The sequence below is a fragment of the Gobio gobio genome (genome assembly GCF_949357685.1).
Source record: "Gobio gobio genome assembly, chromosome: 25".
NCBI classification, from domain to species: Eukaryota; Metazoa; Chordata; class Actinopteri; order Cypriniformes; family Gobionidae; genus Gobio; species Gobio gobio.
The window spans coordinates 13,137,038-13,156,720 of NC_137121.1; the positions used below are offsets into that span (position 1 = coordinate 13,137,038).

General features: G+C 34.8%; 2 protein-coding genes across 2 annotated transcripts; one reads left to right on the forward strand and one right to left on the reverse strand.

Moving 5' to 3' along the window:
- The first annotated feature begins 1,133 nt into the window (after positions 1-1,133).
- Positions 1,134-10,228, forward strand: psmd13 (proteasome 26S subunit, non-ATPase 13). Its single transcript, XM_079809091.1, has 13 exons — positions 1,134-1,356; positions 2,088-2,166; positions 2,252-2,286; positions 2,954-3,009; positions 3,116-3,159; positions 3,243-3,329; positions 6,077-6,248; positions 6,458-6,537; positions 7,847-7,972; positions 8,108-8,170; positions 8,347-8,427; positions 8,765-8,881; positions 10,006-10,228. Exons 1-13 carry the CDS (start codon positions 1,256-1,258, stop codon positions 10,099-10,101), a joined length of 1,137 nt encoding a protein of 378 aa, XP_079665217.1. The 5' UTR covers positions 1,134-1,255; the 3' UTR covers positions 10,102-10,228.
- Positions 10,229-11,560: 1,332 nt separating this feature from the next.
- Positions 11,561-12,905, reverse strand: cox8b (cytochrome c oxidase subunit 8B). The gene is made up of 2 exons (XM_079809200.1): positions 12,680-12,905; positions 11,561-11,800 (listed from the first exon to the last, which is right to left on the reverse strand). Exons 1-2 carry the CDS (start codon positions 12,788-12,790, stop codon positions 11,693-11,695), a joined length of 219 nt encoding a protein of 72 aa, XP_079665326.1. The 5' UTR covers positions 12,791-12,905; the 3' UTR covers positions 11,561-11,692.
- Between the last annotated feature and the right edge of the window lie 6,778 nt (positions 12,906-19,683).

Genomic DNA, 19,683 nt, shown 5'->3' on the forward strand with positions numbered 1-19,683 from the left:
AGTTTCACTTTTTGAATGGAATTAGTGAAATAAATCAACTTTTTGATGATTTTCTAATTATATGACCAGCACCTGTATATTATGTACACACATACACAGTACCGGTCAAAAGTTTGAAATGTTAAATGTTTTTGAAAGAAGTCTCTCATGCTCATGCACCAAGGCTGTATTTATTTGATCAAAAATAAAATAAAAACAGTAATATTGTGAAATATTATTACACTTTAAAATAACTTTTGATATCATTTTAAATTCATTTCTATGATAGTAAAGCTGAATTTTCAGCATCATTACTCCAGTCTTTAGTGTTATCTTTCAGAAATCATAGTAAAATGCTGATTTTGTGCTAAATTATAATCAATAATTGATAATAATTTAGCACAAAATCAGCATTTTACTATGATTATGATTATGATTACATATGATAATATGATAATTATTATTGGTGCTTAATTATTAATAATGGTATTTTTTTATCAATGTGGAAAACCATTTTTGCATGCTTAATGTTTTTGTGGAAACTGGTACATTTTTTATCTGGATTCTTTGATGAATAGAAAGGTAAAAAGAACAGCATTTATTTTAAATAGAAACATTTTGTAACAATATAAATGTATTTACTGTCTCTCTTGATCAATTTAATGCGTCCTTGCTGAATAAAAGTATTATATATAAGTGTATAAACACTACCATTCAAATGTTTGGGTAAATATATTTATATATAATTTTTTTATTATTATTTTTTACCCCAAACCTTTGAATGGTAGTGTTTACACACACACGCACCCACAAAAAAAAAACACTTAAGCAGCACTGTTTTCAACATTGGTATAATGATTGTTGAGCATCAAATCATCATATTAGAATGATTTCTGAAGGATCATGTGACACTGAAGACTGGAGTAATTATGCTGAAAATTCAGCTTTACCATCAAATAAATATATTACATTTAAACATATTAAAACACTCAAGGGTTTCGAAAACATAACACCCTTGAGTAAGGAACCTTCCATTTGGCATAAAATGCTATATTGTGTTGTTTTGAAACCTTTCATTTGCAAAAAAAAAAAAAAGTCTGGTAACGACTAAAAAAAGACGTTGGCGCTTCTGTGTATCCTCCGCTGCTCTCGGTGGCGCTAGCGCTGTGTTCTCCCCAGCGGCCATTTATTTTACTGGTGCAGAATCAGATTGATTCGTGACAGCAGCGAGAGCTTCTTTATTCTCACTCTTCTCACTCAAAAATCTACCTTCAAGATGAAAGATGTCATCGGATACCTCAAACAACAGCAGAGCAAGAGCCCGACGCCCGAGATGGCCGCGGTGTGGCACTCACTGGAGGATCTGCACAACAGAAAGTATGAATGATGTGTGAGAATGTGGCTAGCTGAGTCATTTAGCATGCTAAGCTAAAGGCAACTTAAGTCTTAAATTACTTGCACAAAAGGATATAATCTACTTTGGCCACGTTGAATTGTGTTTAAATAAAGTGTTGACCGTTTATTTGGCGTAATGGGTTGATATGTGTTAATACGGTTATTGTAAAAATTAGTTCTAGTGGCGTGCAAGTCATTGCTAAAGTGAGATATTTGTTATGTGCTGTTATTGTTGTTTTCAAGTGCCTCATCTGAGATCAGAATAAATGTCATATTACAACATTATAAAGTAGACCGTTTCCTCATATAATACACTGCTAAAACTATTCTTTATTCATTTAAAGGGAGCTAAATGTGTCATATCAGTGACTGAACTGCTTGAGTCTCCCAAAACATCAGCCCTTCAGTTTATGATAGATAGATTAGGGTGAACAAACGTCCTGTTTTCCCAGGACATGTCCTGTTTTCAAGTCCTGCCCTGGCCCTAATATAACAATTTTCTATCCATACCGAGGGGGCATACTTTTAAATTTATTGAAATTAATAAGGCATCTTTGAGTAAACTTCGAGTATCATTTAAGTGTCTCATTGCCGGACTGAGTGACCTGGTTTTCGGTAATCAAAATATGGTCACCCTAAGATAGATAGATAGCATGTTGAGAGTTATTTGAATATCCGATAAACTTGCCTTTGTTTTCCACCTCTTTTGTCAGATTGTGGCATCAGTTGACTCTGAAGCTGACAGACTTTGTGCAGGACCCCTGTTTCTCCAAAGGGGAAGGTCTCATCCAGGTATCAGCTCAGAATTCAGTTGCATTTTTGCACACTTCAGAAATGTGATGTGAAACCTTTTATAAGTCTCATTTGCTTCCCACAGCTCTATGAAAACTTCATCAGTGATTTTGAACACAGGTAAGAAGAAATTTTCCCAGTTGGTAATAATAAAGCAGTAAATCATTCAACCTCCACTCATTGTGATGCTCTTGTTGCGGTAACATTTGACAATAAGGTTCATTAGTTAACATGAACTAATAATGAACTGCCCATATAAAGCATTTATTAATATTTGTTAATGTTCATTTCAACATTGACAAATACTTTATTAAAATCTTGTTAACATTGCGTTTTATAAAAAAAAATTAAAAATCATAGTAGCTTCATCAGAATGGTCCGAAACTTGGTGACTTTATTGGTACTTGGTATATGAACACCCAAAAAAATTGGGGACAGGATTTTAAATGGTTGTAAAAAAAATAGTCACACTCTGGACCTTCGGATCAAAAATGACCCCCATAGGAAATTAATGGGAAATTCTAAATGGCAAAAATATGAAAATACAGAGTTTTTTTGTGCATACAATCTACAAATCAGCCAGGATGCAGAAAAAAAATACTCAACAGTGAAGGGGTGAATCTCTAAAACATCAAGAGAAAAACCTCCCAGTGGGTTAATGCACTGTTAGTTCATGTTAGTTAATACATTAACTAATGAAACCTTATTGAAAAGTTTTACCCTTGTGTATATATATATATATATATAATATATATATATATTATAATTAATCTTTTTTTCTTGACAGAATCAACCCATTGTCCTTAGTAGAAATCATCCTTCATGTCGCAAAACAAATGTCAGGTACTTCATGTTTCCCAATAGTGTTGATCAGTGATTTCCATTGCAACAAAAATGCTACTTGGTTGTAAAATGTAATATTAATAGCATACGTCTTGTTTTTGAACAGATCCAAATACAGCCATCACCTTTCTTGAGAAAACAAAGGAGAAGGTAGCGAGTTGTTCTGTGTTTTAGCTCTGAGTTTACAACATGATTGGCAACATATTCAAGTCATTGTCGTTTTCCTCTATCAGGTCAAATCCAGTGACGAGGCCGTCATCCTCTGCAAAACCTCAATCGGCAGCCTCAAGCTCAACATCAGCGATCTCCCAGCGACAAAGGTCATTCATATTAGCATCTATTTCTTTACTTAAGGTGCAGCCACATTTGCAGTTGCTCTATTTGCAGGTGAAATCCAGCCATTTCAATAGGAATCCACGTGATCAGGAATTTTGCGCAAGTTTCCCATGCTCTATTTACAATGGACCTTTTTTTTAGGGTTGTGCCAATTGACGGTAGTCAGAGATATTGCCAATGGCTGATGCCTCTAAAGATATCAAGATGATAATTGGCTTGTTTTCCCATTAATGTATTCAATAATTGTTATTAATTATTTTACTATTAACAGACTAGTATTATTATCAAATTAATATTAGGACCTCCAATTAATTTGCCTTCTCTAATTTCATAACGACATCACCACACCTAGACACTTAAGAGCCCTCATTGAAAATATTTATAAAACAGACTGCAAAACTACATCCCACATCATAATTGAATTGCAAGGTGATCGATTCACAAATTGTCAAGAGTGCTTATTATAAAAGAGACGCATCTTCTTATATAGGGTTGGGTATTGAAAACCAGTTCTGTTTTAGACCCGGTTCCAAATTTCCACGATTTGATAAGACACGTGCATTTTCCACTTATCGATTCCCAGCGACGAGAATTTATTTTTGTGCGAATAAACAAAAATAACGACTTTATTCAACAATTTCATTCTAGCCTGTGTCAGTCTGCTACAGATGGTATTCAGTTTTCCTGAATACCATCACAACTGAAAATGACACTGATTTCATATGACAGTTCCATAAACAATTCATTAACATCAAGCCACTTACATTTTAGAAGCAATATGGACTTTTTGTTCAATTTCAGCAGCGAAAATAGTTCCAAACTAAGATCACAGCAGAACCGCATCTCACAGCAACAGCGCGTTACTGAATGATTCAGCGTTTTAATGAATCGGTTGAAACAAAGATTCAATGACCTAGTCGTAAACGACCGCCAAATTCAGTGAAACGGCTTATTCATTCAAGAATCGACTCAATGACTCACTCATTAAGACGGTCACATGCTGCCACCTACTGGTGGTTTAGTTTCATAGTTTCATCTTTCCAACATTTCTAATTTGTATATTCAAAAATATTTAAAATAATCTCATAACATTATTTAATTTAGTTGTCATTTTTCAGTGTAAATTATTTAATTTGATTGGTAACAGCCTATAGTGTCTTATTCTAATTTAATTTATAGATCAAATTTAAGAATATAAAAGGAAAGCTGAAGCATAGCCTATATTTAAAAAGATTATGGAAAAATGCCCTTTATAAAAAGGTCAAAATATCACAAATATACATATTTAAATATGTCAAAGCTGATTGAACACTGGTGAGAATATTGCTTCAGAATAAATTATATTTACAAAAAAAATCCAGACAAGCAAATGTTTTACTCGGACAAGTGAATGACAGATTTACTTGTCCGAAGGACAAGCGTGTGAACAGGCTTAATGTCGAGCCCTGTAATGCCTGATATATTGTAACACACAAACACTCACAGACAGTAGCTTGCACATCATGTGAAGATCGCACGCAGAGAGGAGCGCAGAAACGTCGTCCTGTGATTTATCACTAAAGAAACTCAGCCGTTATAGCATAGATTTTAATAACTTTGAAGTAAATATAAACCACAGCTTCATAATTAATAGAGACGGAATGACAAATTCACACACACAATCACTCTCTCTCATTAATGCATTCAAATAAATGTAATGTAGGCGTATGTGCTAATTTATCTATATCTGATGGATAACAAGTAGAAATCTGCCCCATAGACAATAACTGCTGAAAGTGAACCGTTTCCTTCAAGTATTTTAGAATCACAAAGAAATGCACTTTTTCATTAGAAATATATATCCCACCTTTAATAGTAGAAAATATTTACAGTACAAACCTTATCAGTGAACTATGAGGGCAAAAAAAAAGAGCAAAATAATCGTTCATTAATCGTAATCGAGGTACAATGTTCAATTAATCAAGATTTTTTATTTTTGGTCAAATCGTTATAGCCCTATGTTCTAGGCAGAATAACTTTTTAACCATATTTGTAATGTATAGCCTATATTTTATCAATAAAGTGCAGTGTTATTTTACGTTTGATTACAGTTTCTGTACCTACCTGAAAATGTTTATTTCAATCCTATCTTTGTTCAATTGTATTTATTTGTGCAATTGCTAATGTTTATTTGTTCTTTTTTTTTTAATTACTGAGTGTTTACTTATCTTTAATAATGCTTGAAATGTATATTAGGCTTTTTTTTCTATGGTATTTTTAAACCATAGGCAAAATTATCTAGCCTGTTGATTATTTTTTTTTGTTCATGGTACTGCAATAATAGCCTAATAATAAATGTGAATGATATCTAAGGTTTTTTCAGAATCGGTATCGGAATCGTTAAAATTCAAACGAGACCCAACCCTATTGGCTACCGTAGACCTCGAAAGCGCTGCACTGCTTACAACGGAAACTGTGTAGCAGATAGACACTTGAATAAAGTCATTATTTTTGTTTGTTTATGTGCAAACAAGTAAATTAATGATTAAATAAGTAAACTATATTGCTCCCCCGCTTGCGATTAATATCATGTATCTGCAATCTCATAGGCTGACGATATGACTATTGAGCATATCGCCCCACACTACCTGTTTTGCCCGCAAAATTTTGCTAATGTGACTGCGCCTTTACTAGATCCTCACTTGTATTTGAGCCTGTTATTCATATATTCCTATGAATAATCATTTTGCAGAAATTAATAGAGGAAGTGGAAGAGATGCTGAACAATCTCCCCGGTGTGACATCAGTTCACGGGCGATTTTACGATCTGTCGAGCAAATATTACCGCATCATTGGGAACCACGCTTTGTACTACAAGGATGCCCTGCGGTACTTGGGATGTGTGGAAGCAAAAGACCTGCCTGGTAAATATTCTGACCTCTGCATGTTGTTTACGTTTGACAAGATACTCAAAGAAGCAGCGCCCTCTAGTGTTGGCTCAGCACCTCTACAGAAATCATGAGATGGTTGAATTGTATCTGCACAATTTCAGGTGCAAATATGAGAAGATGCTAATGTAGTTGGGATGCAGTGGTTTAATGCTCACTCCAGCTTTGTGCTTTTCTCACAACAGAAGCAGAGCAACAAGAAAGAGCTTTCACATTAGGTCTGGCCGGCCTGCTCGGAGAGGGGGTGTACAACTTTGGAGAACTGGTTAGTACTTGTCATTGTACCAGTGTTATTTTAGTATTATTGTGTCAATATTTATTTAATTTTATAGTATTTATAGAGTTTTAGTCATTTTATGTGCTTTTTGACTTCCATGTGGCTATTTTAGCTTTATTTTTATTTTATTATAGTTTTTTTAGTAATTTTTTAATTGAGTATTTTTTTTTTTTTTGCTTTTGGCATTTTATTATTATTTATTATTAGATTATTTTATTTTTTTGTAATGGAAAATTTTAGGTTTCATGTCATTTTATTTCAATTTTAGTTTATTTTAACTGACTAATTTTGTTTAATTATTCAATTTTTTTATTTATTTATTACCAGGTTTTAATTTATTAATCATTTTAGTGCCTCAACTTCAGTTTATTGCCAAGTCAACATTTCAAATTTTTGTTAGGGTTTTATTTTATGTCAGCTTTATTTCACTTCACATACGTTTTTTGTAAAACAAATTACTTTTAGTTAATGATAATAACCTTGCTTCAATTTACACATTTTATATCAGTTAGCTGCCGAAGCAACATTTCTGATTTTTTATATATATATATATATATATATATATATATATATATATATATATATATATATATCTCTCTATATCTATATCTATTAGGGCCGTGTGATATTGAAGAAATATGCGATATCCTTGTTAAATAATGCAATATTCGATATGCGATACGATATTGCTTTAAGTGTGTAAAATCTATTTCTTTCCCCAAATGATATCTTTCACTTAAAGCATAACCGACTGTGTTTACATGAATACTCATCAAGACAGCCATTTTGACACAACTGTGTGTGTATTTGACAGTTCGAGTGTGTAACAAGACATGAAAAAAGAACGTCTTGTGCGCACGTTTCGGTGTGTGTGTGTGTCAGACAGCAGACAGCACGAGACTGCAAGGAGTTGTTTTTTGCAAGTTATTAATAACTCTTTTTAACGTCAAGCAAGTCACAAGTAACAGTAACATTCGTGTGCCCAGTCTATTCTCTGTTATATACGTCAACCTAAAACGTACACTTCACAATGTTGAAGTAGCCTATTAAAATCATTCATATATTGCGTACCCTTGCGATATGTACATTTGCGATATTTCGATATATTGTGCAGCCCATATATATATATATATATATATATATATATATATATATATATATATATATATAATTTTTAGCTTTATTTTTATTAACAAATTATTTTGAATAGTTTTAATTAAAAATAACTGTCTCCCTCATTGGCAGCCGCTTGTCTCTATGGATTTGTTGCTCTAACAACATGATTTGATGTTTAAAGCTGATGCACCCAGTCCTGCAGTCTCTGAGGAACACAGATAAACAGTGGCTGATAGACACGCTCTACGCATTTAATGCTGGCAACGTGGAGAAATTCCAAGGCCTGAAGACCGCATGGGGCCAACAGGTGAGCAGATAAATGCAAAAGCCATCAAAAAAAAAAAAAAAATCACTACAGATGTTTTGAAGAGGATTTCCAGTACAAATTAATTTATATTGTTAGTATGTGACCCTGTATGAATTTTTCTTTTCCTCCCCAAAGCCTGATCTCGCAGCTCAAGAGCCCAAACTCATGAAGAAGATCCAGCTACTCTGCGTCATGGAGGTATAAATGCTACTTATTGCAAATGTGATGTGCGAGCAAATGACTCCAAATCACTATATTATCATTAAGTTAAGCAGTACATCATTATTTGCTGATTAGTTATTAAGTGGCACAAGAAGAATTATTGCTGTGAGTAACCCAATGCTAACACAGTTAATGATTGATTGTCTTCATAGATGACTTTCACACGGCCAGCCAATCACAGGCAGCTGACATTCCAGGAAATTGCACAGAGTGCCAAAATCCCAGTGAATGAGGTTTGTCTTTTCGTTTTCTTTGTGTGTGTGTGTAAAATATAAGTAGACACTGCATTACATAGTTTACATATTTAACAAATGTATTTTGTTGCATATATGCTTATAAATATATAAAGCACTTATAATTATACATTTTATTTGTTATTATTAATATTTAGCTAACTTTTTGATACTTTTGGCTAAGATGTTTACTCAGACAGATTAGCAGACACAGATTAAAGCTAGGGTTAATGAAGTGTTTTCATTGGCCCGTCACCATAAAAGTGCTGGGCATTTAATCCAGGACTAGAGTTAATCTGTGTCTGGGAGATGTTCTTATTTTTATCCTTTCCCTCAGGTGGAGCTGTTGGTGATGAAGGCTCTGTCCGTCGGACTGATCAAGGGAAGCATCGATGAGGTGGAAAAGAAAGTTCACATGACCTGGGTTCAGCCCAGAGTGCTGGACTTGCAGCAGGTATGTCCAACTCAACCAAAGTCTCCACAATGTCTAAATTCTCGACGCACACAGCATTGCGCACCGAAAGCCACTTCTCAGACAGCGCTCCAGTACATCGTTGAGTTCTCTTTCGGACTTCAACAGATTTTTTTGCTGCAAGTATCCTCGTAAACAAAGTCTTAAATGAGTTATAAAGTTTTAAAGGGATAGTTCACCCAAAAAAATAAAATTCTATCATTACTCACCCTCATGTCGTTCCAAACCCATTAGACCATGGTTCATCTTCAGAACACAAATGATCTTTTTTATTAAATCTGCCACTTTCAAGCCCTAGAAAGGTAGTAAAGGCATCATTAAAGTAATCTGTTTGACTCCGGTGGTTCACTTCAATTTTATGAAGCAATATAAATGCTTTGTTTGCGGGAAAAAAGCACTTTATTTACAAAATTTTTATTTCCAACACACATTCACGAGAGCACCACGACGCATACATTTTGTGTTGATGCAAGAGCAGAGATCTTCATTTGTGTTCCGAAGATGAACGAATGTCTTACGGGTTTGGAATGATATATGGGTGAATAAATGATGACAGAATTTTAAGTAAAAGTTAATGTAAATAGTTGTAAGAAAACGAATCCGGTCTTAAAGTGACAGCAGCCTAATTAACTTGCTGCAGCCTGCTATTAATGTTGATCAAAGAACAAAAGAAAAAGAGAAAATCACTCGCTGCTCTTGACTGAATAACTTTTGTAGCTTTAAAAAGATCTAATGTTCAATTTATTTATGCGTATGCAATTTATCATTTGTGAAGATTGTTTGAAGTTCACTTCAAATAAAAGTTATTTTTTAAAAGCCTATAAAATGGTAAAAATGATGGCTTTTAGTTATACTGTAATGTTGAATGGCGGTAATTAATGGCTAAAATTTAGGAAAACAATTAATTTAATAGAGACATCAGTTGCATTATTGGTATCGGACCAGTGATGCTGGCTGTCATTCATAGTACTTAGTAAAAATATGCCATTAAACACATTTAAAATATACTGTCTTTATTGTTTCTACATTGTTATTTTATGTCTTTATGTCATTGTCTTGGTTGTATTTCTATGTCCAACACAAAGGTTTTTTACCCATCTCCACAGATTAAAGGCATGAAGGATCGTCTGGACCTCTGGTGTGGGGATGTTAAGAACATGGCTGTTTTGGTGGAACAACAGGCTCAGGACATCCTCACTTAGAAGTGTTCTTCACGTTGTCTGGCCCATCCAAATGTTCCCTTACATTGCATTCTTCACAAGCCTCAGTTCTTTGTTGGATACGTGTCAGTATCTTCATTATGTCATTAAAGTTAACTTGTTTTCACAATCATTTGTTTTGGGGTTTTGTATTAAATGCAGAATTTAAAGAGAATGAAATTAAATGAAAATTCTACTAACAATCTTTAAAATATCATGTTTAATGTTCCGCAGAAAAAATGTTTGGGATGACATTAGCGTGAGTAAATGATGACAGAATCTTAATTTTTGCCTAAATTATCACTGTAATATTTTGAGTCTGATCTTTTGAAAGGGTTTTTTTCTCCCTATTCATCTGAACCACAATTATAATATGTGACTATAATGATCATAGGGCATCTGTATTGGCACTGTTAAAGCGAAGCCCTGTATTTTAAATGTGTGACCTCGCTGATCTCCAAAATCTAATTTGAAATGCAGTTACTCCCACATCCTGCACTGAAACAATGGACGGTGCTATAAAAAACAGTCCAAAATCATCCTACACTACTGAGAATAATGACAACATGCTTTTCCTGCACATTTTTAATTCATTTTGTATCCTGGCAACAGACTTCTGCTGTATCAGATGCAAGGCACATTTCTAGTGTTAACGGTTTCCATGCTTCTGTTACAAATATCGAATCCGTATCATTCATCTGCACTCAACAATAACTTTAAGATAATCTTTTTTCACCTTTTTATGATTTGTTTATCATGTAGTGTAACATGCATTATGCATACATCTGGTTTACCCAACATAGATTTATTTTTTAAATCATAGACTTTACCTGATTAATGTCAGTACAGAAAATGTGACCCTGGACCACAAAACCAGTCATAAGTGGGTATATTTGTGGCAATAGCCAACAATACATTGTATGGCTCAAAATTATCGAATTTTCTTTTATGCCAAAAATCATTAGGATATTAAGTAAATATCATGTTCCATGAAGATATTTTTTAAATTTCTTACTATATATATATTTATATTAGTAGTAGTAGTGTATGTTGCTTAGGACTTCATTTGGTCAAGTTTAAAGGCGATTTGCTCAATATTTAGATTTTCTTGCACCCTCAGATTCCAGATTTTCAAATATTGTCCTATCCTAACAAACCATACATGAATGGGAAGCTAATTTATTCAGCTTTCAGATGTCTCAAAGCTCAAAAATTGTGCATTTAATTCAAACATATATATATATATACTTTTTTTAAAGAAAAATAGACACTGTAACTTGTGCATGAAATGTGTCCTTATTGCAACAGTTTGGCACTTGCAACAAACTTACATTTAAAATGTCAGCTTTACTTTTGTATTTGCATGTAAGCTCTTTTTTTATCACCTTCAATCATCTTAGTTTCAGAATTGATTGTCCTTCTGTTGACTTGTGATCAGCAACATTAAAGCAACATAGCCATATACATTTTAATAGATTTTAATCGATACAGACCAGAAGCCACCAGTTGAGGCGTTCAAGTACATTCATTTATTTAAACATTCAAAGGTCCAATAGGCATCGTAAGGAGGAATGCTCGAAAACAGAGGCAGTTATTATTGGGCTGCACCAGGACGGTTCTTGTAGTCCTCCAAATGTGACAGGATCCATCCAGAAGGGCCCAGGATGGTCACGAAAAAGGTCGCCATCGCAATGAGTTGCTCCTGCATCAAGAACACAGTGACAGTCGTGAGAAGCAGAAATATATTGGGGGGTTAGTTAAGTTTTCCCATGCAACTCAAACTGGCTTTATTTTTGGAGCCTTTTCCCCTTAGACTAATGGGATTTTTATTTAGGCAAACGGTAGTACTTCAAAACTATTCCAGATGGGGGGATACATCTGAGGTATTTTTTGTGTTTTTAGAAATAGAATAACCAAGCCTTTTCCTTAGTGTATATGATTTTTATTTTGGCAAAAAGTAGTACGTTCAAAGTGCAAAACTATCCCAGATGTTAAATAAAGCAACGTACATCTGAGGTATGACATGGCATTTTTGGGACATGGTTTATAGCTGGTCTAAAATGTTTTTTAGCTGGTCTAGGCTAGTAGACCAGCAATAAACCAACGTTTTAAACAGTCTAGTTGGTTGACTAGCGAATGTCCAGCTAAAAATTCCAAACAGGGATGAACTTTTGTCCGACAACAAGGTCATAAAATTGGCTGTTTTCCAGAAACGTATAAGGGCACGAAGCACTTTAAACACAAAAGCATTACATTATTCTAAAATTAATTTCTTCATTATGACTATCGAAATGTCGACATCAAAGAAAACTGGCCCGTGCGCCATTTCCACACAGTGAGCGCGCAAATACGATCAATGGCGTTATTGGCATCGTCTCGTCTCACTTTTAATTACACTGCCTTATATATAATTTACATGTATTCATAACAGAATTGAACAGTTTTACAGCTTCGCCTATTCATGTTTTTAGCTAGTGTTTATAACTTAATGTATTTCACAGGCCGTCACACCCTCTCTCTCTCTCGCCCGCGCAGTCTGTCTGGTGGTCAAAGTGCGCAGTTAAAGTCAACTCGTACTCACCCCAGTGGACAGCACATGTTTGGCTGGTTTGGCTGAAATGTTGGCTTTCGGGATGATTTGATGTCTCATCGCAGCCCTCAGCAGGTTGAAAGAGCAATTAAAGGCTGACATTGTCCTGTTTTCGGATATATCAAAAGCTGAAATATATATGCGCCACTTGCGCGCGGCTCGAGTGCGTAGTAATGCGCCCTACAGGGAAAGCGAGAGCTGCAATTTCTTGTCCACCTGCCAAGTCCTATTTCAGGTCAGGGCGAGGAAAAAAAGAAATGTGTGTGTTTCTGCCAATCCGCTGCGCTTGTGATAAGCTCGGTCTGTTTAATTGGCTGTCCCGATTTCGTCTGCGTGAAGACGCAAGACGGAGAGAGTTTTCGTGCCTGCAGTCAGGTGGATGCTGCCCGCAAGACGTCTTATAATTTAAGTTCTCTTCCCCGGTGCTCTTAGTCTTAAACAGAAGCACTAAACCACAGAAGTGAGAAGGCAAAAATGCAGTCTATTTCGTACGTATTTTTCTGCTTTTTTGCATGCTTGTTTCTTATCTATTAATTTCTATTTGTATCCATATTTGTTTTCTTTCATTTCAGTATCATTGTGTGTTTATGTATTGCATTGCAACTAAACTATTTAATGGGTGATATAGTATCATGTCTTTACTCTTACCTCCAAAATGTAGGCTACACAAAATTTGCACTCATCAAACACTTGCACTGTTGAAAAACATGCTCAACAAGTGGCTAACTGTTAACCTTGGTTAACCTCTCCTTCTGCCTCCCGCTTAATGAGCGAGGTAAAGTTAGGTTTGATATTCACTGCATATCCGCCAAAGGCTGCTTTAGGAACCGTCTGCAAACTCACTACACAGTGCAAAACGAATCTCAACAATCCATCAAATGTACTACAACCTTTGGAACATGAAAAACCCCTTTTGGTTAGTTACTGTATTTTTTCTACAAATATTAGTGTACTGTACATACAGTAATGAGTATATGGGCAGAATTTCACCTGTAGTAAGTCAGTCTGGTCACTAGGAATGAACTACAACCTTTGGAACTTGAAAAACCCCTTTTGGTTAGTTACTGTGTTTTTTCTACAAATATTAGTGTACTGTACGTACAGTAATGAGTATATGGGCAGAATTTTCACCTGTAGTAAGTCAGTCTGGTCACTAGGAATGTACTACAACCTTTGGAACATGAAAAAAACCCTTTTGGTGAGTTACTGTATTTTTTCTACAAATATGAGTATACTGTACGTACAGTAAGGGAGATATTGGCATAATTTCACCTGTAGTAAGTCCGTCTGGCCACTAGGAATGTACTACAACCTTTGGAACATGAAAAAAAAACCTTTTGGTGAGTTACTGTATTTTTTCTACAAATATGAGTATACTGTACGTACAGTAAGGGAGATATTGGCATAATTTCACCTGTAGTAAGTCCGTCTGGCCACTAGGAATGTACTACAACCTTTTGAACATGAAAAAACCCATTTGGTGAGTTACTGTATTTTTTCTACAAATAAGAGTGTACTGTATGTACAGTATGGGAGATATTGGCATGATTTCACCTGTAGTAAGTCAGTCTGGCCAGTAGGAATGAACTACAACCTTTGGAACATGAGAACCCTTTTGGTGAGTTACTGTATTTTTTCTACAAATATTAGTGTACTGTACGTACAGTAAGGGAGATATTTGCATGATTTCACATGTAGTAAGTCAGTCTGGCCACTAGGAATGTACTACAACCTTTGGAACATGAAAAAACCCTTTTGGTGAGTTACTGTATTTTTTTTACAAATATGAGTGTACTGTACGTACAGTAAGGGAGATATTGGCATGATTTCACCTGTAGTAAGTCAGTCTGGCCACTAGGAATGTACTACAACCTTTGGAACATGAGAACCCTTTTGGTGAGTTACTGTAGTTACTGTATTTTTTCTACAAATATTAGTGTACTGTACGTACAGTAAGGGAGATATTGGCATGATTTCACCTGTAGTAAGTCAGTCTGGCCAGTAGGAATGTACTACAACCTTTGTAACATGAAAAGCCTTTTTGGTGAGTTACTGTATTTTTTCTACAAATATTAGTGTACTGTACATACAGTAATGAGTATATGGGCATAATTTCACCTGTAGTAAGTCAGTCTGGTCACTAGGAATGTACTACAACCTTTGGAACATGAAAACCCTTTTGGTGAGTTACTGTATTTACTGTATTTTTTTACAAATATTACTGTACTGTACATACAGTAAAGAGTATATGGGCATACTTTCACCTGTAGTAAGTCAGTCTGGTCACTAGGAATGTACTACAACCCAAGCGGCAACCTCCCGCAGTTTCTCTTGAAGCCAATACGGAAGTACCTTAAACTGCAGTTCATCGACTGGCCGCTAGGGACAGGCTCCAGAAGGGAGCAGAATGTCATTGAGCCCCATGTTAAAATGCCCAACTTTACAGCAGATTCAAACATGTTTACAGCCTGGTACAAATTGTGGTTTTGGTCTATACAGCTAATTTTGCCCTTCATGACGACTGTGAGGGGGGTGAATTTTTTTATAACTCATTCGTTTACATTATATAAAGCATTCAAGTTATGCATAATTAAGGGCGTGGCCACTTCGAGTGACAGGTGGATAGTCATTCATCTGCTGTCTGTTAGTCATTGCGTCACTTAAGCGCCGCCCACTTCCGGCCTTTTTGCCCATTTTCTGTTATCCGGGAGTGACGCGCGATGACGCGCTGCCAAGATGGCAACGGCCATCTCGTCCCTACTGTGCGCTTCAGAACGGCTCATCAGAATCCTATGGGTGACGTCACAGACACTACCTCCATATTTTTTTACAGTCTATGGCTACAAACTTTGGAACATGAAAAACCCTTTTTTGTGAGTTACTGTATTTTTCTACAAATATTAGTGTACTGTACGTACATCAAGGGAGATATTGGCATGGTTTCACCTGTAGTAAGTCAGTCTGGCCACTAGGAATGTACTACAACCTTTGAAACATGAAAAAAAAAACTTTTGGTGAATTACAGTCATGTTTTCTTAAAATATTAATGTAGGCCTACTGTACATATATGATGAGCGAAAATAGTACTTATAGTGAGTCAATCTTACAAATGTTAATGTACTACAAGCTTTGAATTATTTGTATTTGTTTATTTTATGTTAAAAGTCATTTTAACTTATACAAATTAGACGTTTGTACGCTGTTGGGGAATTTACAGACGTTCCCTTTGTCATTAAGCAGGGTGATAGCGAGTCAAAGCATTCTCGGGTATAAATATGCAGCATGCACGTAAGTGGTTTTGAATTAATTTTTATGTTGCTATACAGTAGTTGCATAATTGCTGAAACTATTCATAATATTCATATCTCTGAAATATTGTCGACTCTGTAGAACAGTGGCAAGGGGAAACGAAAAACCGGTGAATATCAAACCTAAAACGAATCCGTTTCAATAAGCGAGCCAGAAGATGGAGCTATATGATTTTTATCATGACAACGATTAACAATGACCCATTAAATCGACGCATTCAAAACTATTTCAAATAAATGCTGCTCTTTTCAACTTTCTAGCTATTCACCAAAGAATCCCAAAAACTAATTTTAATAAGCTATTTTTAACATTGATACGTGTTTCTTGAGCACCAAATCCGCAGAATGATCTGAAGGAAACTGAAGACTGAAAATCCAGCTTTGCCATCACATGAATCACGGTTTATAGTCCTATTAAAGTAGAAAGTAGTTATTTGAAATTGTAATAATATTTCATAATATTAGCCTGCTGTTTTTAATCTGTAGGCTACCCGAATGTTTCATGTATTGAAAAGTGTCTCTGGATTGGGAAATTCGTATTTACCAGGGACGTGTTTATGACGCAACATGGCGGTTTACCTTCTCAACAAACTACACAAAAATAGGTATGCTACAGAAATTTGTTTAACTCTAGCCTACTTCTAGAAAAGGAAAAACAGAATTGGCTTCAGGTGTGTTTTGCTTTTTTATGTTTTTAATTTATTTATGAAGCCAATGTAAAAAAAAAAAAATCTGTTACATATATATTGTTATACAAAGCTATTATAGGCTATTCTGCACAGGCAATTAGCTTATTTTGTGGTAAAAAGCCTGCCAATGTCACTGATAAAAACAGTAAAAAAAAAAAAGTATTGCAATATTCCGCCACGTTTCTCACCGACACACCCACAACTTGTAAATCCCGAGCTTCCCACTCGTATTTACGACTTTGTGGTGGCGGCGTTCATGTGTGTTCAACTCGAAAATACGATATTTCCGACATGACTTGAATTCACATATGGATAGATATTGTATATTACATACAATTTTAAAGATACAAATCACAGATTTTAAAGAAAATAAAGTGTGCAAGATCCCTTTAACTAATTGCAGTTCTTAAATGACATCATCCTTCAGGAATTGACATATTTGGTGGGAAAATAGCACAAACATGAGCATTTGATCAATTCTGTGATGTTCATTAGACTTTAGCTGTTAATGTGCTTCCTGCAAGTTTTCCACTGTGTAAATAATCATGCTGTAGGCCTAATTGATAGTTAAATTGCCTGCGCTTTACCGTTTTATGCAAATACTTCCTTAAAATACCACACAAGCCTATTCAGGATGGTTTACTGCAAAGTTATGTGACCTTGAGAAAGTGAAATTGGCTAAAGACTTGGGACATATCCTCTTGGTTGATTTGCAGCTCTTCCGTTTTTAATTAGTTATAGGCTATAGATTATTCAACAGTTAAACAAAACATAATGTGAGAGAATTTCTCCCATTATATTTTTATTGAAGTGCATGTGAGGGCGGTGAAAGGAGCCATTGCTCTGTGAGAAAGCAACACGTCTGGCTCACATGATATGATCTTTCCCTTTTGGCAGTTGCTGGAGTTTGGCTGCGAGACTGAAGTACCTCAGCTTCCTTGGATTTATGTCTATGTACATACAATGACTCCTGTTTATGGAGATAAGTGTAACTAAAAGTATAAAGCAACTGAAACAAATGGGGAAGCATAAAATAACCACATATGACCTCAACTAGGCATATAATTCAACTTCAGTGTGAATGTGAAGATTTATTTCTTTCAGTTATGAAACATTAAAAAGCAACTTAAGTATTATATAGCCCTATCTAAAGAACAACAAACTTAAACAGCAGACAAAAAACTAATCTTTCCCCATATTTGACAAATTGATTTATTTAAAATCTTACAAAATATGGCACACTGTACACAAACCCTTCACTCCAATTAACGGATAACAAAGTCCTGCGTTGTGAACAATCCTGATTGTTTTCTTGCATTCAACGACTGCATTTTCTGAAAGCCTTGAAGAAAACACAACAGTCAAAATAATTGAAGATAAAACAACTCAAGTATCTGCAACAATCCGGAATTATCGATTCACACCTTTGAGGACTGCGTACCAGCTTTTCAACCCTGAATTTGAAAAAATGTCATCAATGTCATGGACAAACCGTCTTCCATCTGAGGAGGAAAAAAAAGGAAATTCAATAAAAATACAACAAATCAAAAGCCTCAGTTTGGACAGACCACATACTTCATTTCAATCACAAGCTAAAACAAACACTCAGGATAACAAGAAATCAATTTGATTACTCAAAGTGAATTTAAGAGGTCAGACAACACTCACGTTTTCCCTTTAGGTAAAGCATTGACTGTGGTCCCCAGTTCTTAGATAACGTGGTCTATTAAAAGACATTTACGGTTGGTAAATAAAAGAAACGGCGTATTAGTTGTAATAAAAATGGGGGGGGGGACATACCTTTTGAATGCAATGGCACTCTCTCACCAGTAAAAATATCGCAACTGTGCATGTCCACAAAATCCACATTCTTGATATCTATAAAGAGAAAACACATTATATTCTGTAAGCGCATGCACCTATTTTCCCTAAAAATGCATATTTACCATTTTTGTTGGATCCAGAATTGTTTTTGATGAGAAGACCTAAACAAATCTGAACGGTCCAGTTCCCTACTCCTCTATTTATGTCCTTCTTTAACAACAGGACCCAAGGTTCGATACAACCCCCTGCGAGAGACATCACTTCTTGCGTGCACCTTGTCCTATCATGGGAACGCTTTCTACATTAACCTGCACAAAAGCTTGACGTCAAGAGCGTCTGCTATAATGAAAATCAATAGAGTGAGGTTTTCCGTACAGCTGTGTCTCTAAAATTCTGCACACGAGAAAAACACTCATGTTTTTCTTAACCTTGAATCCGAAATGGCTCGAATGAGTTTCTTCTTGCATGAAAGGTGACGTAAAATGTACCTTTTTTATTCATCAAAGTGAGTATAAGCCTGGGAGATTTGTGTAGGTGTTAAGATTAAACATGAGAAAATAAGCAAGATTTTAAAAAAAGATCAGGATGACAATCAATTTTTATAATGGACAGAAAAAAGTCACTGATGCATAAACGCTGCGACAGCTCCATTACATAAACACAACTGCAAATGACAAAATGAAAATGCAACATTAGATTTGTAACGCAACAGAAGTTCCCTGACATGAGAACCCAGATACCATTTCAGAACAGCAAAAAACATTCCAGAACAAGCAACAAGTAACATAGCTTTTGGTTAAATGGTTTAAAAGCGAATTTGTCTTTTGACTTTAGATGATATAAGATATTCTCAAAAATCTACAAGTTAAAAAACAAAATGGTGAGAATAAATGGAAATAAATAAATACGAATAATTTACACATTTTTAAATAAAATGTAAATAATAAATATGATCAATTAAAATCACAAGAATTTACAATTATAATAATTATAAATAATAGTAAAAAATATATATATATTTAAATAACATGTATATTATATAAATATAAATGTTAAATTAAAATCATGCAGATGTGACATGGTGGGAATGAATGGAAATAAATAAATAAATAAAAATATATATAAAAAAAATTTGCATTTATTAAATATTTAAATAACATAGCATTTATATTTA

Bases quoted from the DNA above. Each gene is read 5' to 3' on its own strand.
- psmd13 (XM_079809091.1), top strand. From the start codon at position 1,256: ATGAAAGATGTCATCGGATACCTCAAACAACAGCAGAGCAAGAGCCCG. The intron at 3,330-6,076 runs GTCATTCATATT...ATCATTTTGCAG, and splicing joins GCGATCTCCCAGCGACAAAG to AAATTAATAGAGGAAGTGGA. The intron at 8,428-8,764 runs GTTTGTCTTTTC...CCTTTCCCTCAG, and splicing joins CCAAAATCCCAGTGAATGAG to GTGGAGCTGTTGGTGATGAA.
- cox8b (XM_079809200.1), bottom strand. From the start codon at position 12,790: ATGTCAGCCTTTAATTGCTCTTTCAACCTGCTGAGGGCTGCGATGAGA. The intron at 11,801-12,679 runs GTGAGTACGAGT...TTCTTGATGCAG, and splicing joins AACATGTGCTGTCCACTGGG to GAGCAACTCATTGCGATGGC.